Source organism: Pristiophorus japonicus, chromosome 14 (genome assembly GCF_044704955.1).
Source record: "Pristiophorus japonicus isolate sPriJap1 chromosome 14, sPriJap1.hap1, whole genome shotgun sequence".
Classification (NCBI taxonomy): Eukaryota; Metazoa; Chordata; class Chondrichthyes; family Pristiophoridae; genus Pristiophorus; species Pristiophorus japonicus.
The window spans coordinates 64,976,605-65,000,278 of record NC_091990.1 but is presented as its reverse complement, the minus strand read 5'-3'; the positions used below and the strand labels follow the sequence as shown (position 1 = coordinate 65,000,278).

Sequence of the window (23,674 nt, the reverse complement as noted above, 5' to 3'; positions counted from 1 at the left end):
ATGTAGTTCCACAGGTAATGACTCTCACTGGGATACTGTCTACAGGTAATGACTCTCTCTGGAATACAGTTCCACAGGTAATGACACTCATTGAGATACAGTTCCACAGGTAATGCCACTAACTGGGATATAGTTCCACAGGTAATGACTCTCAGTGGGATATAGTTCCACAGGTAATGACTCTCACTGAGATATAGTTCCACAGGTAATGACTCTCACTGGGATACGGTCCACAGGTAATGACTCTCAATGGGATACAGTTCCACAGGTAATGACACTCACTGGGGTATAGGTCATCAGGTAATGACAGTCACTGGGATACAGTTCCACAGGTAATGACTCTCACTGGCATACAGCTCCACAGGTAATGACTCTCACTGGGATACTGTCCACAGGTAATGACTATCACTGGGATACAGTTCCACAGGTAATGACACTCACTGGGATACAGTTCTTCAGGTAATGACACTCACCCGGATACAGTTCCACAGGTAATGACAATCACTGGCGTATAGGTCCTCAGGTAATGACACTCACTGGGATACAGTTCCACAGTTAATGACACTCAGTGGGATGTAGTTCCACAGGTAATGACTCTCACTGGGATATAGCTCCACAGGTAATGACACTAACTGGGATATAGTTCCACAGTTAATGACACTCACTGGGATATTGTTCCACAGGTAATGACTCTCACTGGGATATAGTTCCACAGGTAATGACACTCATTGGGATACAGTTCCACAGGTAATGACTCTCACTGGGATACAGTTCCACAGGTAATGACCCTCACTGGGATATAGTTCCACAGGTAATGACTCTCACTGGGATATAGTTCCGCAGATCATGACTCTCACTGGGATACTGTCCACAGGTAATGACAGTCACTGGGATACAGTTCCACAGGTCATGACTCTCACTGGCATACAGCTCCACAGGTCATGACTCTCACTGGGATAATGTTCCACAGATAATGACACTCACTGGGATACAGTTCCACGGATAATGACTCTTCCAGTTGCCATTTTACATGTCTGAGCTGAAAAACCACTGCATCATGGGAGGCAGCCTAATTGAGACGGAGTCTCCTGCTCCTCAACGTTTTGCTTGCCAGCTATCAGGGGTTCGGTATAGCTCGAGACAGTATGCTAGACACGGTGCTCTAGAGATTGTGTGACAATCACAATTAACACCCAATGCCGTTCCCCTGTCTGGGAAGTAGGAGAATGTTGAAAAGTGAGGGTTAGAGATTAACACTTACCTTGTTGCCCTTTTCGCCCTCATGCCCAGGGAGCCCCTGATTACCACGCTTGCCCTATCAACAAGAAAAGAACATGCAGCTTTGGCAAAGGGTGATGGAAATTTACAGATATAGCTCCTTTCATGACCTGAGGACATCCCAAAGCACTTTACTGTCAATGAAATACTTTTGAAGTGCGGTCTCTGTTGTGATGTAGGAAATGCTGCCTTCAATTTGTGCAGAACATGGTCGCACAAACAGCAATGAGAAAATGATCAGATCATCTAGTGATGTTGGATGAGGGATAAATATTGTCCAGTACATCGGGGAGAATTCCCCTATTCCGTGGCATTGTTTACATTCACCCGAGAGGGCAGATGGGGCCTTGGTTTAACATCTCAACATGAAAGACGGCACCTCAGGTAGTGCAGTACTCCCTCAGTACTGCACTGGAGTGTCAGCCTAGATTTTGTGCTCAGGTCTCTGGAGTGGAATTTGAATCGTGACCTTCTGACTCGGAGGTGAGGGTGTTACCACTGAGTCATGGCTGGCATCAAAACAAACATTGGTACACGCAACTTCTTTTACTGAAGACGTGTCTGTCTTGAGAAGGGTCTAAGCCTGGGGGTCCCGAGGGCACCCGGAACTCGCAGAGCCTTGCTGAGGCTGGCTGGGAGGATCCATCATTGTGGAAGATTTTTCTTCACTTTCTCATTTTAGCCGAAAATTCCTCACAGGAAACAAAAAGGGGAGATTTCCTTTTACCTCAGTCCTGGATAATTGTCGTAGCGAGTTGGGGGCAAATTTGTTTCCTCAGGTCTCCCCTTTGCCTGCACCAACACCCCACCCGCTCCCGGGATATCCTGGGGCCTCCGCAGTCAGTGAAAGTGGGCCTGGCCCTAGCACCAGATTGCCGATTGCAATGAGGAAGGAGGGGCATCCTGCTCCCCTGCACTTAGAACAAGCCATCACTACAACAGAGGGCCACCTGTGAAAACCAGGCACAAAGGCCCGCACCAGACCCGCATGGACTGAGGGGATCCTGCGAGCGGACTGACGACCTCAGGGTAACTTTTAAATTTTCATTTCAACCGCGCCCCCCCTCCTCCCGTCAGACAATTTGCTCTCCGGCAGCAGCCAGAAGGCTTCAATCTCGAGGCCACGAAGAGACCTACAGCTCCATTCCCATTCTCTTGCTGATTTACCAGGTGAACACCCAGGCCGAGGATGCAGTCTGTCCAGCTCATATAAATGGTCTCAGGGGATAGAAACAGAAAATAGGTGCAGAAGTAGGCCATTCGGCCCTTCGAGCCTGCACCACCATTCAATAAGATCATGGCTGATCATTCCCTCAGCACCCCTTTCCTGCTTTCTCTCCATACCCCTTGATCCCCTTAGCCATAAGGGCCATATCTAACTCCCTCTTGAATATATCCAATGAACTGGCATCAACAACTCTCTACGGCAGGGAATTCCACAGGTTAACAACTCTCTGAGTGAAGAAGTTTCTCCTCATCTCAGTCCGAAATGGCCTTCCCCTTATCCTTAGACTGTATCCCCTGGTTCTGGACTTACCCAACATCGGGAACATTCTACCCGCATCTAACCTGTCCCGTCCAGTCAGAATCTTGTATGTTTCTATGAGATCCCCTCTCATCCCCCTCACTCCAACGTATGAAGGCCCAGTTGATCCAATCTCTCCTCATATGTCAGTCCAGCCATCCCTGGAATCAGTTTGGTAAACCTTTGCTGCACTCCCTCAATAGCAAGAACGTCCTTCCTTACATTAGGAGACCAAAATTGAACACAATATTCCAGGTTAGGCCTCACCAAGGCCCTGTACAACTGCAGTAAGACCTCCCTGCTTCTATACTCAAATCCCCTAGCTATGAAGGCCAACATACCATTTGCCTTCTTCACCGCCTGCTTTATCTGCATGCCAACTTTCAATGACTGATGAACCATAACACTCAAGTCTCGTTGCACCTCCCCTTTTCCTAATCTGCCGCCATTCAGATAATATTCTGTCTTTGCGTTTTTGCCCCCAAAGTGGATAACCTAACCTGTCCAAGTCACCCTGCAGCCTCTTAGTGTCCCCTTCACAGCTCACACCGCCACCCAGTTGAGTGTCATCTGCAAACTTGGAGATATTACACTCAATTCCTTCATCTACATCATTGACGTATATTGTAAAGAACTGGGGTCCCAGCACTGAGCCCTGCGGCACTCCACTAGTCACTGCCTGCCATTCTGAAAAGGACCTGTTTATCCCGACTCTCTGCTTCCTGTCTGCCAACCAGTTCTCTATCCATGTCAGTATATTACCCCCAATACCATGTGCTTTGATTTTGCACACCAATCTCTTGTGTGGGACCTTGTCAAAAGCCTTTTGAAAGTCCAAATACACCTCATCCACCGGTTCTCCCTTGTCCACTCTACTAGTTACATCCTTAAAAAATTCCAGAAGATTTGTCAAGCATGATTTCCCCTTCATAAATCCATGCTGACTTGGACCTATCCTGTCACTGCTTTCCAAATGCGCTGTTATTTCATTCTTAATAATCGATTCCAACATTTTTCCCACCACTGATGTCAGGCTAACCGGTCTATAATTACCCATTTTCTCTCTCCCTCCCTTTTTAAAAAGTGGTGTTACATTAGCTACCCTCCAGTCTATAGGAACTGATCCACAGTCGATAGACTGTTGGAAAATGATCACCAATGCATCCACTATTTCTAGGGCCACTTCCTTAAGTACTCTGGGATGCAGACTATCAGCCCCTAGGGATTTATCGGCCTTCAACCCCATCAATTTCCTGAACACAATTTCCCGTCTAATAAGGATATCCTTCAGTTCCTCCTTCTCACTAGACTCTCGGTCCCTAGTATTTCTGGAAGTTTATTTGTGTCTTCCTTCGTGAAGACAGAACCAAAGTATTTGTTCAATTGGTCTGCCATTTCTTTGTTCCCCATTATAAATTCACCTGAATCCGACTGCAAGGGACCTACGTTTGTCTTCACTAATCTTTTGCTCTTCACATATCTATCGAAGCTTTTGCAGTCAGTTTTTATGTTCCCAGCAAGCTTCTTCTCGTACACTATTTTCCCTATCTTAATTAAACCCTTTGTCCTCCTCTGCTGAATTCTAAATTTCTCCCAGTTATCAGGTTTGCTGTTTTTTCTGGCCAATTTATATGCCTCTTCCTTGGATTTAACACTATCCTTAATTTCCTTTGTTAGCCACAGTTGAGCCACCTTCCCCGTTTTATTTTTACTCCAGACAGGATGGCAAACAGGAGCAGCTGCCTCCTCACTGGCACAACACACTGGGCATTGAGTGAACAATAACCCTGATATAAATTATCAATGCTTGAGGATGTCTGTCTTCATTTATCGTTACTTGCGTGAAACAAATAGTTTCGAAAAATGTCTACAGCCGAAATTCAGTGCAGCCAGAAAGTTGGCGGTGTTAAGGCCTATTCTCCCTGATTAGCACCACAACGTTTGCGGTGGCCATTGGATCCAAATTCAGCTTTTTGACCACAAAAACGTATTCCAGTCTTATTTGCTCTTCAAACCTGAAAGTTTGCAGTCTTAATTGGGGCATTATTCCCACAGGACATTCACCATTAGGGTGATGTGGCAGCTGTCATTGCAGCACAGGCGCGAGGGAACGAGCGTATGGGTGCTGCTTTGGAGAGGATGGCCGCGGCTCTGCAAGAGTCGACGGAGTGTCTCAGTGCCGTTACATCTGGCGGCTTTCAGACTCTGGCTGCTCTCATGCAGTCTCAGGTCGATGCACCCCAGAGACCTCAGTGTTTATTCGCGGCTGGGTCCACCACGGGCCGTGGGGGACCTTCCGGTGTGGCACCACAGCACCGACCTGAGCTCCCTCAGATTGCTGGTGATGGTGGTATTGTGTTGCCCCTGGTGAGTGACTCAGGCTCCTCGAGCCACGATACGGATGATGAGCTCCCTCCGGCTCGTAGCATTCCTGGCCCCAGACCTGTCACTCCGTCAGTGCCCCCACGCAAGGCCTCGCCCGAGCCAAGCCAGACTGACCCCTCCCAGGAGGGTGTTGACCAATCTCCAGCCGGGACTTCCAGGCCCACAGCTGCTTGAGGGCATCCCAGAAGGACATCTGCAGCTTCCACGCAGGGAACATAGCAAAGCAGTCTTCCCAGACCCATGAGGCAGCCACTGGGGAGATACGGAGGCAAAGTCGCAGGTTAGGCACGCGTAAGACCATCATAGGCAGTCCCTCAAAGTCGAGGATGACTTGCTTTCATTCTAAAAGTGAGTCTTAGGTGGCTGAACATCATCATCATCATCATCATCATAGGCAGACCCTCGGAATCGAGGAAGACTTGCTTCCACTCTAAAAATGAGCCCTTAGGTGACTGAACAGTCCAATAAGAGAACCACAGTCTCTGTCACATGTGGGACAGATAGTCTTTGAGGGAAAGGTGGGATTGGTTTGCCGCACGCTCTTTCTGCTGCCTGCGCTTGATTTCTGCATACTCTCGGCAACGAGACTCGAGGTGCTCAGCGCCCTTCCGGATGCACTTCCTCCACTTAGGGCGGTCTCTGGCCAGGGACTCCCAGGTGTGGTGGGGATGTTACACTTTATCAGGGAGGCTTTGAGGATGTCCTTGTAACGTTTCCTCTGCCCACCTTTGGCTCAATTGGTGAAGGAGTTCAAAGTAGAGCGCTTGCTTTGGGAGTCTCGTGTCTGGCATGTGAACAACGTGGCCTGCCCAGCGGAGCTGATCGAGTGTGGTCAGTGCTTCAATGCTGGGGATGTTGGCCTGGTCGAGGAAGCCAACGTTGGTGCGTCTATTTTCCCAGGGGATTTGTAGGATCTTGCGGAGACATCGTTGGTGGTATTGCTCCAAGGAGGGGGGGTTTTACTACAGCCCCGTAGACCATGAGCTTGGTGGCAGTTTTGAGGGCATGGTCTTCTAACACTCTTTTCCTCAGGCTGCACTGGCGCACTGGAGGAGTGTTGAACCTCGTCGGTCAATGTCTGTTCTTGTTGGTAAGAGGCTCCCGAGATATGGGAAATGGTCCACATTGTCCAATACGGGAATTACAGTCTCTGTCATAGGTGGGGCAGAGTGTGGTTGAAGGAAAGGGTGTGTGGGGAGCCTGGTTTGCCGCACGCTCTTTCCGCTGTCTGTGCTTGGTTTCTGCATGCTCTCGGCGACGAGACTTGAGATGCTCAGTGCCCTCCCGGATGCTCGTCCTCCACTTTGGGCGGTCTTGGGCCAGGGACTCCCAGGTGTCGGTGGGGATATTGCACTTTATCAAGGAGGCTTTGAGGGTGTCCTTGAAGCGTTTCCTCTGCCCACCTGGTGCTTGCTTGCCGTGCCGAGGCTCCGAGAAGAGCGCTTGCTTTGGGAGTCTCGTGTCGGGCATGCGGACAATGTGGCCCGCCCAGCGGAGCTGATTGAGCATGGTCAATGCTTCGAGACGGGATGTTGGCCTGAGCAAGAACACTGATGTTGGTGCGTTTGTCCTCCCAAAGGATTTGCAGGATCTTGCGGAGGCAGCGTTGGTGATACTTTTGTAGTGTTTTGAGGTGTCTGCTGGAAATAGTCCACGTTTCTGAGCCATAGAGGAGCGCAGGTATCACTACTGCCCTGTAGACCATAAGCTTGGTGCCAGATTTGAGGTCCTGGTCTTTAAAAACTGTCTTCCTCAGGCAACCAAAGGCTGCACTGGCACGGTGAAGGCGATGCTGGACGTCATCATCGATGTCTGCCCTTGCATCCACGGCTCCGAGATCTCTGCCAATCTGCCCAAAAAGCTGGTAGGGGCACCGTCAGCTAAAGGACCGGCTTCTTCGTGCTGAAAATGGGTCCGGGGGCAGAGCAGCAGCGGTGCGCACTTTTAGCGCGTCACTACTGCTGCATATCCCACACTGCCACGAGAGTCGGTGGTGGCCCACATCGCTGCAAGACCTCCCGGGCCCAATCTATGTCGGGGTGGCCAGTTGAGCCCACAGTGGCGGCCATTCGATTTTGACATGGGCAGTAATGGTCCTTCCCGGGACCATGAATTTTGGGGCCTCTGACTCTTGTTAGCACGAGAATAATTCTCCCTGTACAATGTTCAGAGAATTGTGAACCTGTGGAATTCTCTACCACAGAAAGTTGTTGAGGCAAGTTCATAAGATATATTCAAAAGGGAGTTAGATGTGACCCTTACGGCTAAAGGGGTCAAGGGGTATGGAGAGAAAGCAAGAATAGGGTCCTGAAGTTGCATGATCAGCCATGATCATATTGAATGGTGGTGCAGGCTCGAAGGGCCGAATGGCCTACACCTGCACCTATTTTCTATGTTTCTATGTTTCAAACAGTCCCAGGGCAGGAATAGCATGGGTTAGATAGAGTAAATCTCCCTCTACACTGTTGCATCAAACACTCCCAGGGCAGGTACAGCATGGGTTAGAAACAGAGTAAAGCTCCCTCTACACTGTTGCATCAAACACTCCCAGGGCAGGTACAGCATGGGTTAGATACAGAGTAAATCTCCCTCTCTGCTGTCCCATCAAACACTCTCAGGGCAGGTACAACATGGGTTGGGTACAGAGTAAATCTCCCTCTACACTGTCCCACTGCATCATAGGTTAATACTAAGTAAGCTTTTTATGCCAGGGACTCACTCATGGGGCAGTGGCTGTCTCACCCTCATTGCATATAGAAGCCGAACAGTCAGTGGAGAGAGGAGACTTTCAAAGCTTTAACTTGAGCTGGAATGAATGTTGGGGCCCAGAGTGCAGAGCTTAGGCTGCTGTGACAGCAATTTCACTGTTTCTTACAGTTGAATCCCTGTCTCTGGTGCTTCATTCCAGTCTGTATGAAGGCTCGGTTTAATGTTGTGTGTTGGTCCTATCGTGGCTGATGAGACAGAAGATTGTAAAGTAAATGAGAAATGATCACTGTACTCACGGCTTTCCCAGTGAATCCTTGCTTGCCGATGTTACCCTGCAAAATAGAGACTTGTCACGTGAACAGTGTACAATAGTCAGCAATTCAAGTCTGATTAAAGCCCCCATTTTCATGCACACTCAATTATCTCGACTTGGCCCTACCTGATTAGCCGCAAATTTACACTTACAGGATGTTTAAACTAACCCAGTGCTTTTTACAAACTTTTCACGAAGCTGCAAAAAAGCGAGAGCTATCAAGGACAACACTAAAGCCTTCTGAAATACATTGAGAGAGAGGGTGGCTAAGAATAATGTCTTAATGACAAACACAGGTCACACTCTAATTGGAAATCAATCTTCACAGTACAGAATGAAGATAAAATAGCAGATACAAGGAAAACTAACAATAAATCAAGGGAAGGAACGAACTCCATTCAATACAAGTTAAAAAATGTTGCTGGAGAAACTAATGAGATTAAAGATAGACAGATCTCCAAGGTTTTCACCCCAGGGTATTAAAAGAAGTAGGTGGGGGTAATTGTAGAAGCTTTAGTCATGCTCTTCCAAACCTCTGTCGATTCAAGAATCCCTTGGATTGGAAAATTACCAATGTCACTCCATTACTTAAGAAGGGCAAGAGAGATAAACTAGGAAATTATAGAGCTAATAGACTAATGTCTGTTGTGGGGAAGTTACTAGAATTTGTTATTGGGGACAGAGTGACTGAGCACTTGGATAAATATGGGCTGATCAGTGAGAGCCAGCATGGATGTGTAACGGGTAAGCCATGTCTAACTAACCTAGGTGAATATTTTGAGGAGGTAACTAACGTGGTAGATAAGGGAGTGTCCATGGATGTTATTTAAATGACTTCCAGAAGGCGTTCGACAAGGTCCCACACAAGAGTCTGTTAACAGTGCGTGGAATTGGAAGCAACCAAGTGACATCAGTAGCGAATGGTTAGGAGGTAGGAGACAGAGAGTAGGCATAATGGGTGTATGTACTCAAATTGGCAGGATGTGACTAGTGGTCTCCTCCAGGGATCTGTACTCGGGTACATTTTTGTTAACGTATCTGGAACCTAGTTGAATGCCTTCTGGATATTCATTAATCTTTACATTTGTACAAGATGTTCCTTTTAGTTTTATACTATCTCTCATTTCCCTCGTTGTTTACTTACACAAGTAAGGAAATGTTTTTCAGTTGAGAGCTTTGGGAGAGTCAGTGCAACATTTCCAGTTTAAATTCGAGGGTTCCCCTTGTCCTCACCTTTCACCCCACTAGCCTCCAAGTTCAAGGGATCATCCTCCGCCTTTTCTGCCACCTCCAACATGATTCCATCACCAATCACATCTTCCCCTCCCCTCCCCTCTCAGCATCCCTCCGCAACATCCTGGTCCATTCCGCAGTCACCCCCAGCACCCCCTCCCCTTCCCACAACACCTTCCCGTGCAAGCGCAGGAGAAGCAACACCTGCCCTTTTACATGCTCCCTTGCCACTGTCCAGGGCCCCAAACACTCCTTCCCGGCGAAACAGTGATTTACTTGTACTTCTTTCAATTTAGTATACTGTATTTGCTGCTCACGATGTGGTTCTCCTCTACATTAGGGAGAACAAGCGTAAATTGGGTGACTGCTTTGCTGAACACTTCCATTCAGTCTATAAGTGTGACCCTGAGCTTCCGATCACCTGTCACTTTAATTCTCCACTCCACTCCCACTCTGATATCTCCATCCTCGGACTCCTGCACTGTTCCAATGAAGCTCAATGTAAGCTCAAGGAACAGCACCTCATCTTTTGTTTAGGCACTTTACAGCCTTCTGGACTCAACATTGAGTTCAAAAATTTCAGACCATAACCTCTGCCCATCTTTGGCTCCCTTCCCGCACCCCCTCCCCGCACTCCCCCCACCATATTTAAAAAAAAAAATCTTTGTCTCCAATGGCAGCTGATCATTATTCCGCCATTCACATCCTATTACCATTTCAATTCGGCCCATCATCCCTTTTATCTCTCTAATCTCTCCTGCCTTCCACCCTATCACAGACCTTCGCATTTGTTCTTTCTTCCCCTCCCCCTTTCAGTGCTTAAGAATGTGCTCTTTTCGAACATTCGGCAGTTCTGACGAAGGGTCGCGACCCGAAACGTTAACTCTGTTTCTCTCTCCACAGATGCTGCTTTCCAGCATTTTCTGGACCTATTTTATAGATGGGCCACTAGATGGTGCACTATACTCACTAATGTATAGTGACCTATATTGTGTATTTGATCCTGTCTTTAAACATGTCTATCACAGACTACATAAAAATGACAGACTGGTGACCTGTCAGGCACACCACGTTGTAGAGTCCTACGGGATAAAATTGCCCCCCTCCTTAAGGAATGGGGCGATAAGGCCTTTCCAACCAGGGGTAGGTGGATGGGCCAACCCATCAGAAATTGCCGCCGGGCCGGGAGCAGCAGAAATGGGTTCCCACCCCGTCGGGCATACGCCGACGCCTTACCGCCCCGCAAGGGAAATTGTCCTGCGGGAGCAGAGCCGCTGCCAATCAGTGCCCTCGACAGCTTTTCCCGGTGGGAAGATGCAAGTGGCTGGGCAGTGCGTCCGACCTTAAAGGGGAGGGCACACTGCCTCGACCGCCATTTTATTTTAATTGTCAGGCTGACTCTGAAGTCGGCCCGACAATGGCAGCCATGGGTTCAGCTGGGCTGCAGCCTGGCACTCCTTCTTGGGTTCCGGGTCGCTAGTCCGGCCGAAGTCCTCCCTGGTGGTCCACTGCGCAGTACTAAAGTGGCTGCAGAACTCACAGCAGCCCTGCTCTTTAACTGAAGGGGAGGGACATTGTGACGTGCACCCGCCTTCCGCCCTGCTCCCGACCCACTTCTGCCCCGCAGCCGACCGAAACACCGCCCCAACACATTGAAAAAGAAAAAGAGGGCAATTTTGCTGTATTCTCCGCCTCAAGGATTCGGGTCGAGAATAATCACTTATTTCAAATTATCCACCCCGCTTGGGGCGGAGGGCAATTTCGCCCCCCAAATGTCCACCTGTTTCTGGGTGACAGCAATATCATATTGTGCCTTCATCATCATCATAGGCAGTCCCTCGAAATTGAGGAAGACTTGCTTCCACTCAAAGTGAGTTCTCAGGTCACTGTACAGTCCAATACAGGAATTACAGTCTCTGTCACAGGTAGGACAGACAGTGGTTGAAGGAAAGGGTGGTTGGGGAGTCTGTTTTGCCACACGCTCCTTCCGCTCTATGCGCTTGTTTTCTGCATGCTCTTGGCGACAAGACTCAAGGATGCTTTTCGTCTACTTAGGGCGGTCTTGAGCCAGGGATTCCCAGGTGTCAGTGGGGATGCTGCACTTTATCAGAGAAGCTTTGAGCGTGTCCTTGAAACGTTTCCTCTGCTCACCTGGGGATTGCCTGCCGTGTAGGAGTTCCTTCACTAGCATAATCGTAGCCAGAAAATCACCTGCAATAGCTTCTCTTTCCACTTCTGCATCGGTGTCCCCCAAGGATCGATCCTTGATCCCCTCCTATTTCTCATTTATATGCTGCCTCTTGGCAACATCATGCAAAAACACAGGTTCAGGTTTCACATGTACGCTGACGCTACCTCACCACCACTTCTCTCGACACCTCCATGGTCTCCAGATTTGTCAGGCTCCTTGTCCGACATCCATCACTGGATGAGCAGAAACGTTCTCCAATTAAATATTGGGAAGACATTGTCTTTGGTCCCCGGCCACAAAATGTGTTCACTAGCCATTGCCTCCATACCTCTCCAAAGCATCTGTCTGAGGCTGAACCAGACTGTTCGCAACCTTGGTGTCATATTTGACCCTGAAATGAGCTTCTGACCACATATCCATGCCACAACTAAGACTGCCTATTTCCATCTCCATAACATCGCCCGTCTCCGCCGCTGCCTCAGCTCATCTGCTGCTGAAACCCTCATCCATGCTTTTGTTACCTCTAGACTTGACTATTCTAACGCACACCTGGCTGGCCTCCGACGTTCTGCCCTACGTAAACCTGAGGTCATCCAAAACTCAGCTGCCTGTGTCCTAACTTGCACCAAGTCCCACTCCATCACGCCTGTGCTCGCTGACCTAAATTGGCTCCCAGTTAAGCAACGCCTCAATTTCAAAATTCTCACCCTGGTTTACAAATCCCTCCATGGCCTCGCCTCTCCCTATTTCTGTAATCTCCTTTAGCCTCACAACCACCTCTCCCCCCGCCCCTGAGATGTCTGTGCTCCTCAAATTCTGCCCTCTTGAACATCCATGATTACAACTGCTCAACCACTGGTGGCCATGCCTTCAGCTGCCTGGGCCCTAAGCTCTGGAACTCCCTCCCTAAACCTTTCCGCCTCTCTACCTCTCTTTTCTCTTTTAAGACACTCCTTAAAATCTACCTCTTTGACCAAGCTTTTGGTCATCTGCCGTAATTTCTTCTTATGTGGCTCGGTTTCAAATTTATTTGTTTTGTCTTATAACACTCCTGTGAAGCACCTTGGGATGTTTTACTACGTTAAAGGTGCTATATAAATACAAGTTGTTGTTGCTGTAAACTGAATTGTTAAAGCAAAAGAGACTTGCATTTATATAGCGCCTTTCACGACCTCTGGACCAAAGCGCTTTACAGCCAGCAAAATTAAATAAATCTGGAATAAAAAGCTAGTATCAGTAATGGTGACCATGAAACTACTGGATCATCATAAAAACAAACCTGATTCACTAATGTCCTTTAGGGAAGGAAATCTGCCGTCCTTACCCGGTCTGGCCTATATGCGACTCCAGACCCACAGTAACGCGGTTGACTCTTAAATGCCCTCTGAAATGGCCCAACAAGCTATTTAGTTGTATAAGGCGGATCACCACCACTTTCCCGAGGGCAATCAGGGATGGGCAATCAGGGATGGGCAATAAATGCTGGCCTTGGTGGCATCGCCCACTTCCCGTGAATGAATGAATAAATAAAAGTTGAGCTCCTGCCATTTAGGGATATGTACACGTCTTGCATTCTACCAAGTACCCCTTTGAACACTTCTCACTGTTCATTTTTATCAGTTAATAGTTCTGCCCAATCTTTTGTGGTCAATTTCTGCCTCCAAAGTCCGCTTTACCTAAATTTAAAACCTTGCTTCGTGACTCACCCTTCTCCCTCTCAAACCCAATACTGATTTCTACCATGTTATGGTCACTGCTAGCTCGGTGTTCCCTTACCGTTAGATTACTGACTAATTCAGGTCATTACTCATCACTAAATCTAAGATGGCCTGTTCTCTTGTTGATTCAGAAACATAGTGTTCTGGAAAACTGCCTCGAATACGCTCAAGAAATTCACTGTCTTTGGGACATGAGCTGCTCTGCTTCTCCAGTCTATGTGAAAATGAAAGTCTCCCATTACAACCACTCTGTTTTTGCAACAAGCGTCTCTGATCTCCATGTTTACTTGTCCTGCTACTTTATCACTGCTATCTGGAGGTCTCCACACGAGTCTCTTCCCACTCGAAGTACCTGTTCCTACCTTGTCCCTATATTCCCCTATTCCCTTCTCACTCATGCATGTATGAAATCTCCCCATAAATGTGTCAATGATCACTGCTTTAACCACTCCATGTGTCCGCAAGCTCTGCATTCACACCACTGTCTGTGTAAAGAAATTCCTCCTAAATTCTTTATTTGATCTGTTAGTATTTACAGTATTTACAAAGGAGAAAGAACAGGTCGACATGAAATTGGATGATGGGATTAGTAATGAGATAAGTACATTTAAAATAAAAGAAACTAATCAAACTCAAAAAGGATAAACCCCTGGTGCGGAGGGATTGCATCCACGCATTTTAAAAATCTAGGGAAGAGAGAGCAGAGGCCTTACTACACATATTTAATAATTTGTTAGAAAAAGGTGTAGTGCCAGAGACTGGCGGATAGCTAACGTAATATCTATATTTAAGAAGACGGATAGAACATATTCAGGGAATTATAGACCAGTCAGCTTAACATTAGTAGTAGGAAAAATAATGGAATCCCTACTAAAGAGAAACCAAAAATATAATAACGAATAGTCAGTATGGATTTCAAAAGAGAATGTCTTGCTTGACCAACCTCATTGAATTTTTTGAGGAGGTACCAGAGAGAGTAGACGATGGTAATGCAGTAGATGTCATTTATCTAGATTTTCAAAAGGCCTTCGATAAAGTACCCCATAATAGACTGATGAACAAGGTCAGAGAATGCGGAGCCAGGGGACAAGTAGCAGAATGGATCGCTAGCTGGCTTCAAGACAGAAACTAGAGAGTAGGGGTAAAGGGCAGCTATTCACAGGGGCAGAAGGTGGGTAGTGGTGTTCCACAAGGATCAGTGCTGGGACCACTGTTCACAATTTATATCAACAGTTTAGACTTTGGAATCAAAAACACAATTTCTAAATTGTCATATGACACCAAATTGGAGGGGGGGCGGGGGGGTGGTGTTAGTCAATACTGAGGAGAGCTGCAACAAATTACAGGAGGGCATTAATAAACTTGCAGAATGGAATATATTAGGCAAATAAATTTCAACAGATAAATGTGAGGTATTACATTTTGGAAGAATAGGGAGATCACTTATTACTTGGCGTGTGAGAGTCTAGGTGGCATAGAGGAACAAAGGGATCTTGGAGTACAAATACACAAATCTTGGGTGACAGGCTGCTTGCTCGGCCGAAACCCTCCCTGGTGGCCCAGTGTTTGCCACTAAAGTGGCTGCAGAGTTTGCAGCGGTCCTCCCCTTTAACTGAAGGGGAAAGATGTTGTGACGCGCCAGCGCAATGTCATCAGCGCGGCGCTGTTGACTGACATTGTCGGTCACACTGCCCCGGCCCCATGATGACGCCACTTTTGTCCCACTCCAAAATAAAGCACGAAGTGCTAAATTTCTCCGTTTTGGCCGCCCCATGCAAAGAAAAGCATATTATAATTTAAATGGAGATAAATTACGAAGTGCTGCAGTACAGAGGGACCTGGGGGTCCTTGTGCATGAAACACAAAAAGTTAGTAAGCAGGTACAGTAAGTGATCAGGAAGGCAAATAGAATGTGAGCCTTTATTGCAAGGGGGATGGAGTATAAAAGCAGAGAAGTCCTGCTACAACCATACAGGGTATTGGTGAGGCCACACCTAGAGTACTGCATACAGTTTTGGTCTCTGTATTTAAGGAAGGATATACTTGCATTGAAGGCTGTTCAGAGAAGGTTCACGAGGTTGATTCCGGAGATGAGGGGTTGACTTATGAAGATAGGTTGAGTAAGTTGGGGCCTATACTCATTGGAGTTCAGAAGAATGAGAGGTGATCTTATCAAAAAACATAAGATAATGAGGGGGCTCGACAAGGTGGATGCAGCGAGGATATTTCCACTCATAGGGGAAACTCGAACTAGGGAACATAGTCTCAGAATAAGGGGCCGCCCATTTAAAACTGAGATGAGGAGGAATTTCTTCTCTCAGAGGGTTGTAAATCTATGGAATTCTCTGCCCCAGAGAGCTGTGGAGGCTGGGTCATTGAATATATTTAAGGCGGAGATAGACAGATTTTTGAAATAAAGGAATAAAGGGTTATGGGGAGCAGGCAGGGAAGTGGATCTGAGCCTATGATCAGATCAGCCATGATCATATTAAATGGCGGAGCAGGCTCGAGAAGCCAAATGGCCTACTCCTGCTCCTATTTCTTATGTATTTACGAACAGTTTGAAATGGTAGGTGTGCCTCGTTTCGGGCGGTGGGCAATTTCAGCCCCTTAATCTTTGGCTATCACTGGACAGCAGGAGGAGAAGGAACGGTGCTGAATTGCAGCTCTGCTTTTATCCCACCACTGCCCGGGTGGTGTATGGAGTGACATGCCGATCTGCGGAGGCCCACAGATGGAGGAGCGGCGGGCTGCAAGCAAACCTCGGCTCCATTCTGGGTGTCACAAAACTCAAGAATCAGTTCCACATTTGATCATTTTGACTCAGGGACTGAGGAAGAGTTTGGAGAGTTTCATACCTTGATCCTGATCACAAACAGACCATGAGCAGGAACAAGTGAGGATCCCCTGCCAGTGTTACACACACAGTGCACTTCTACTGTGACATCTAACTGTCTGAAATATTCTCAAACAGCCATGGTGGGATTTGAACTCAGGCTCTCTGGATTATAAGTTTGGGCCTCTGGATTACTAGTCGAGTAAAATAACCACTACACCACTGTGTTGCTCAATATTATTTGAACTACAGAGTTTGTTTGCTGGTGTGCAGTTTTTAAGATGGATATTGTTGACTCAGTGACTTACCTTTTCTCCCTTTGGGCTGTGTAGGCCTTGCTCTCTGGGCTGGCCCTAGAAAGAGACAACTTGTATTGATATGGCGGTATATCACATCTTCAGGCCGTCCCAAACACGTCATGGCCAATGAATTACTTCTTGAAATGTAATCACTTATTTAGGTAAACATGGTAACCACTTTGTGCAAAGCAAGATCCCACAAAACAGTGAATGAACAACCATTAATCTGTTTTTAATTGGTGGTGTTAGACGAGGGAGGAATATTGGCTAGGAAACTGGGAAAATGTCCTGCTCTTGTTCAAATAGAGACATGGAGCTAGATTTCCCTTAATCTGCTCCTATAGGGGTAGGGGAGGGGGTACTTCCGCCTGCCACCCGACCCCATTATGTATCTATGGTGAACTTCCGGCAGGATCACTGACGGAAAGCACGAGCGTGAAATATCGGAGTGGTCTGTAAGAGTTAGCCTAGAATGGCTAAGTGTCCCAGCATGCTTTTCCACCAGGCCAGGGAGTCCTTGATTAGATGTAACAGCTATCGATCTCCCACAATAGCCAGATTGATGCATTGCAAAAGACTGACCCAGGGACCTTCCTTTCTGTATGAAGAGCAGTGCTACAATGAATTACTTCTTGAAATACAATCACTTATTTAGGTAAACGTGGTAACCACTTTTGCACAGCAAGATCCCACAAACAGCGAATGAATGACCATTAATCTGTTTTTAATTGGTGGTGTTGTATGAGGGAGGAATATTGGTCAGGAGACCGGAGGACTGAACAGTCAAGGGGAGTTGTTGTTTGCTTTGGAACACATACTTTGTGTTCGGACAGCTCTTTCACTGACCAGAAACCTGAATTGTAACAGGAAGAGGCATCAAGAACAGTGAGAACCATTGATGCAGCCAGGAGGTGTTCGCCAGCGGTACTGTGCACTGATTTGTGCAGAACTAGTTCCAAAGTGAACTTTTCCATGACGACAAGATTCAAATTCAGGCTTGATACGTGTCAAACACAGGAATTGAAGATTAATCATAGATTCATAGAAATTTACAGCACGAAGGAGGCCCTGTAGATTATGGCACTTCAAGTACATATCCAAGTACTTTCTAAATGTGGTGAGGGTTTCTGCCTCTACCCCTCTACCACCATTTCAGGCAGTGAGTTCCAGACCCCCACCACCCTCTGGGTGAAATAATTTCCCCTCAAATTCCCTCTAAACCTCCTACCAATTACTTTAAATCTATGCCCCCTGGTTGTTGACTCCTCTGCTAAGGGAAATTAATCCTTCCTATCCTCTCTAGCTGGGCCCCTCATAATTTTATACACCTCAATCAGGTCTCCCCCTCAGCTTCCTCTGTTCCAAAGAAAACAAACCCAGCCTATCCAGTCTTTACCCGGACTATCCAATCCAGTCTTTACCCGGACTATCCAATCCAGTCTTTGCCCGGACTATCCAATCCAGTCTTTGCCCGTACTATCCAATCCAGTCTTTGCCTGGACTATCCAATCCAGTTTTTGCCCGGACTATCCAATCCAGTCTTTGCCCGGACTAGCCAATCCAGTCTTTGCCCGGACTAGCCTATCCAGTCTTTGCCCGGAGTAGCCTATCCAGTCTTTGTCCGGACTATCCAATCCAGTCTTTGCCCGGACTATCCAATCCAGTCTTTGCCCGGACTAGCCTATCCAGTCTTTGCCCGGACTAGCCTATCCAGTCTTTGCCCGGACTAGCCTATCCAGTCTTTGCCCGGACTAGCCTATCCAGTCTTTGCCCGGACTAGCCTATCCAGTCTTTGCCCGGCCTACCCAGATAGGCCAGGTAAAGACTGGATAGGCCGGGTAGAGCTGCGAAACACAAAAGAGCAGAAAACATTAGTGGGAGTTGTGTACAGACCACCAAACAGTAGTAGGAAAATTGGGGACAGCACCAAACAGGAAATTAGGGATGGGTGCAATAAGGTTACAGCTGTTATCATGGGTGACTTTAATCGACATATTGATTGGGCTAACCAAACTGGTAGCAATACTGTGGCGGAGGAGTTCCTGGATGATATAAGGGATGGTTTTCTAGACCAATATGTCGAGGAACCAACGAGAGAGCAGGCCATCCTAAACTGGGTCTTGTGTAACGAGAGAGGATTAATTAGCAATCTGGCCCCTTGGGGAAGAGTGACCATAAAATGGTAGAATTCTTCATTAAGATGGAAAGTGACACAGTTAATTCAGAGACGAGGGTCCTGAACTTAAAGAAAGGAAACTTCGATGGTATGAGATGTGAATTGGCTAGGATAGACTGGCGAATGATATTTAAAGGGTTGACGGTGGATAGGCAATGGTAGACATTTAAAGATCACATGGATGAACTACAACAATTGTACATCCCTGTCAGGCATAAAAATAAAAAAGGGAAGGTGGCTCAATCGTGGCTAACAAGGGAAATTAGGGATAGTATTAAATCCAAGGAAGAGGCACATAAATTGGCCAGAAAAAGCAGCAAATCTGAGGACCAGGAGAAATTTAGAATTCAGCAGGGGAGGACGAAGGGTTTAATTAGGAGGGGGAAAATAGAGTATGAGAGTAAGCTTGCAGGGAACATAAAAACTGACTGCAAAAGTTTCTATAGATATGTGAAGAGAAAAAGATTAGTGAGGACTAATGTAGGTCCCTTGCAGTCAGAATCAGGTGAATTCATAATGGGGAACAAGGAAATGGCAGACCAATTGAACAAATACTTTGGTTCTGTCGTCACTGAGGAAGACACGAATAACCTCCCGAAAATACTAGGGGCCCGAGGGTCTAGTGAGAAGGGGAAACTGAGGGAAATCCTTATTTGTCATGAAATGATGTTAGGGAAATTGAAGGGACTGAAGGCCGATAAATCCCCAGGGCCTGATAGTCTGCATCCCAGAATACTTAAGGAACTCGCCCTAGAAATAGTAGATGCATTTTCCAACATTCCATGGACTCTGGATCAGTTCCTATGGATTGGAGGGTAGCTAATGTAACCCCACTTTTTAAAAAAAGAGGGGGAGAGAAAACAGGGAATTATAGGCCAGTTAGCCTGACATCGGTGGTGGGGAAAATGCTGGAGTCAATTATTAAAGATGTAATAGCAGCACATTTGGAAAGCAGTGACAGGATTGGTCCAAGTCAGCATGGATTTAAGAAAGGGAAATCATGCTTGACAAATCTTCTAGAGTTTTTTGAGGATGTAACTAGTAGAGTGGATAAGGGAGAACCAGTCGATGTGGTGTATTTGGACTTTCAAAAGGCTTTTTACAAGGTCCCACACAAGAGATTAGTGTGCAAAATTAAGGCACATGGTATTGGGGGTAATGCATTGACATGGATAGAGAAATGATTGGCAGACAGGGAGCAAAGAATGGGAATAAACGGGTCCTTTTCAAAATGGCAGGCAGTGACTAGTGGGGTGCCGCAGGGTTCAATACTGGGACCCCAGCTATTTACAATATGCATTAATGATTTGGACGAAGGAATTAAATGTAATATCTTCAAGTTTGCAGATGACACTAAGCTGGGTGACACTGAGCTGTGAGGAGGATGCTAAGAGGCTGCAGGGGGAACTTGGATAGGTTCGGTGAGTGGGCAAATGCATGGCAGATGCAGTATAATGTGGATAAATGTGAGGTTATCCACTTTGGTGGCAAAAACAGGAAGGCAGATTATTATCTGAATGGTGACAGATTAGTAAAAGGGGAGGTGCAATGAGACCTGGGTATCATGGTACATCAGTCATTGAAGGTAGGCATGCAGGTACAGCAGGCAGTAAAGAAAGCAAATGGCATCCTGGCCTTCACAGCGAAGGGATTTGAGTATAGGAGCAGGGAGGTCTTGCTGCAGTTGTACAGGGCCTTGGTGAGACCACACCTTGAGTATTGTGTGCAGTTTTGGTCTCCTAATCTGAGGAAGGATGTGCTTGCTATTGACGGAGTGCAGCGAAGGTTCACCAGACTGATTCCTGGGATGGCAGGACTGACATATGAGGAAAGACTGGATCAGCTAGGCTTATACTCACTGGAATTTAGAAGAATGAGAGGGGACCTCATAGAAACGTATAAAATTCTGATGGGAATGGACAGGTTAGATACAGGAAGAATGTCCCCAATGTTGGGGAAGTCCAGAACCAGGGGACACAGTCTAAGGATAAGGGGTAAGCCATAAAGGACCGAGATGAGGAGAATTTTTTTCACCCAGAGAGTTGTGAACCTGTGGAATTCTCTGCCACAGAAAATTGTTGAGTACAGTTCGTTGGACATATTCAAAAGGGAGTTAGATGTGGTCCTTATGGCTAAAGGGATCAGGGGGGTATGGAGAGAAGGCTGGGGTGGGGTACTGATGTTGAATGATCAGCCATGATCATATTGAATGGCGATGCAGGCTCGAAGGGCCGAATGGCCTGTTCTGCACCTATTTTCTATGTTTCTACCCGGCCTATCCAGTCTTTACCCGGCCTATCCAGTCTTTACCCGGCCTTTCCAGTCTTTACCCGGCCTATCCAGTCTCCAGGACACTGCTGCGAGCAACCCAAGAGAAAAATCCTAAGGGGCATTAAATAAATTGAGAGTTTTTTTCAGTCACTTTGAACACTTGTTTATTAATTTTAAAAAGATTGGAGATGGGAAAAAGCTGATTAGATGATCTTAGACTGTCAATCAATCGGTAACGAAGAATCTGTTCACTACCAATCGGCGTGAGAAGGGAAGGGCCACGAGGATGAAATTGCTGGTTAACCAATGGCAGGTGTGTGAGGGGGTGGGCAGTTGGTGACTGGATGTCAGGTGATGAGATCTCCGGGAATAAGTCCATCTCAAGTTGGCAACTCTAATGTCCTAAATGACTAACCCATGTCCCAAATGGCTAATCTGTGCTAAGGACTAAATCACTCGGTTACCTGAGCAACTACTTACCATAATTCACTGCGTGTACAAACACAAGCAGCCATTTTGCTTTTGGTTGACAGATTTGAACAACTGCTTTAACGTGAACATTGAAGATTATTCAAAATACACCAAAACTAAGATTGACTGCGGTGATTGAAAGTTACATCATAGAACGGGTCCCAATGTCAATCAAACACTCCTCACAACTCCAATACATGGAGAAGCTGAGATTGATCCTGTACTCACCAACACAACCAAAGAGGCAGCATGATGAGCGAAAAGGGGCTTTATATTCAGTGAGAGCACCAGTACCTCAAACTAGTTTAACTCCAGCACTGGATTCAGGGCAAAGGGAGTTCCCAGCTGAACCTTGCCAAGGCTCCAACTGGCTTTCAAGGGAGACTGGCTTATTGTGAGTGCTTGGCAGGACCATCGAGGTGAGAACAGTGAAGCCGTGAGATTTGTTTTAATGTGGGGTAGTGACATAGACTAAGAGATAAATGCAACTGCATCCCCAAACCTTCCCACAGCGAAGGAGCAGAACCAATTCAAGGATATAAAGTGTGACGTCATTTCCTGCAGGTGTGATTTATTTCCACTTTGATTCTCGTACCCCCTTCAGTTTGGATACTTACAGGTGTTCTGGCTTCTCGAACTCCTGGGGGCCCTGGGTCACCTTTAGGTCCCGGTGGACCTGGAAGTCCCACAATGTTTCCATGCTCATCGGGGAGTTGTGGACAGATCTTGCACGAGTCGCCCTATGTCACGACACAGAGGTGAGACATTTCATACCGGTGAGTGATCCAGTTTCACACCTCTCCAGCCTTCCCAATAAGATAACGGGGAAGGATTATATACGATAGCTACAGAGACGCATGCACAGGAATGTTGAGTTAGCAGCTGTGAGTGTCTGTGTCTGCAGGCAGTGAGTGAGGTGTCTAAGATGCGAGACAATGTGGGGAGGAAATGGATCTTGAGTGATAGGGCAACACGCCGTTTCCCACCCGCCCGATTTTGTTTTTCCCTTGAAACCGATGGAACAGAAATTTGGTCGGAGTGTAACAGAGGCGGGCGATTTCCTATCATCCATTTTGCCTGACAGCCCAGGAAAAATTTCAACCCCCCCATGTTTCCATTCTCTGTAGCATTCTGTGGGATTGCCTTCATGGGATAATGATGATCTGGGGACTAGATTTACGACTGGCACCTGCCCGAAATTGGAGAGGAGAGCAGCGGAAATTGGGGCACAGTTGGACGGTAAGACCTACTGCTATGTGACAGCCGCGACCTCAATTTCCTCCTCCCACGCATATAAATACCGTCGGAGAGGAGGACTGATTTTCTTTCTTGCCACCTGAGGACCTTCCCTGCCTCTTCTGGTCCTGCCAGGGAAATTATTCCCGTTCACTGGGTGAGCAGGTGCCTCACATATCACCCAGGAATTCCCTCCCAGAGTCATGTGGCAATACACTGTCACCACAGGACAAACTGTAAGAGCAACTAATTCTTCAAGGCTGGACATATGTATTATAAATTATTACTTGTACTGTATCGTATTTCCCCAATTTACCCACTACTGTCAATGATTTTAAGTGTAAATGAATTAGATTAGTTGCTAAGCCGGCACGGAACTTGTTTAAGAGGTCATCTGCTGTCTGATCGACTCAAGCGATAGTGGGAATCTTCCAAAAATTCCAACATACAATTAATCAAAATCAGGGTTATGGGACAGATTTGGGCCAGTCTACTAGAGCTGATTTCAGATCGCAAGGGGTGTCATCATCATCATAGACAGTCCCTCGGAATCGAGGAAGACTTGCTTCCACTCTTAACATTAGTTCTTTGGTGGCTGTATAGTCCAATACGAGAATCACAATCTCTGTCACAGGTGGGACAGATAGTCGTTGAGGGAAGGGGAGGGTGGGACTGGTTTGCCGCATGCTCTTTCCGCTGCCTGCGCTTGATTTCTGCACGCTCTCGGCGATGAGACTCGAGGTGCTCAGCGCCCTCCCGGATGCACTTCCTCCACTTAGGGCCGTCTTTGGCCAGGGACTCCCAGGTGTTAGTGGGGATGTTGTACTTTAGCAGGGAGGGTGTCCTTGTAACATTTCCGCTGCCTACCTTTGGCTCGTTTGCCGTGATGGGGTTCCGAGTAGAGTGCTTGCTTTGGGAGCCTCGTGTCTGGCATGCGAACTATGTGGCCTGCCAGCGAAGCGGATCAAGTGTGGTCAGTGCTTCAATGCTGGGGATGTTGGCCTGGACGAGGACGCTAATGTTGGTGCATCTG

The 23,674-nt window shown here is 47.1% G+C and overlaps 1 protein-coding gene across 15 annotated transcripts in view; it reads right to left on the bottom strand.

Moving 5' to 3' along the window:
• Nucleotides 1-23,674, bottom strand: part of col16a1 (collagen, type XVI, alpha 1) — a 618,256-nt gene that overhangs the window by 355,784 nt on the left and 238,798 nt on the right. For 14 of the 15 annotated variants that reach the window (XM_070899262.1, XM_070899261.1, XM_070899260.1 and 11 more), the window contains 4 exons: nucleotides 22,023-22,145; nucleotides 16,497-16,541; nucleotides 8,194-8,229; nucleotides 1,262-1,315 (listed from right to left, as the gene is read on the bottom strand). In XM_070899262.1, coding sequence (XP_070755363.1) covers nucleotides 1,262-1,315; nucleotides 8,194-8,229; nucleotides 16,497-16,541; nucleotides 22,023-22,145 — 258 coding nt within the window. The remainder of the gene's footprint in view (nucleotides 1-1,261; nucleotides 1,316-8,193; nucleotides 8,230-16,496; nucleotides 16,542-22,022; nucleotides 22,146-23,674) is intronic. The other variant, XM_070899273.1, reaches the window with a different exon arrangement.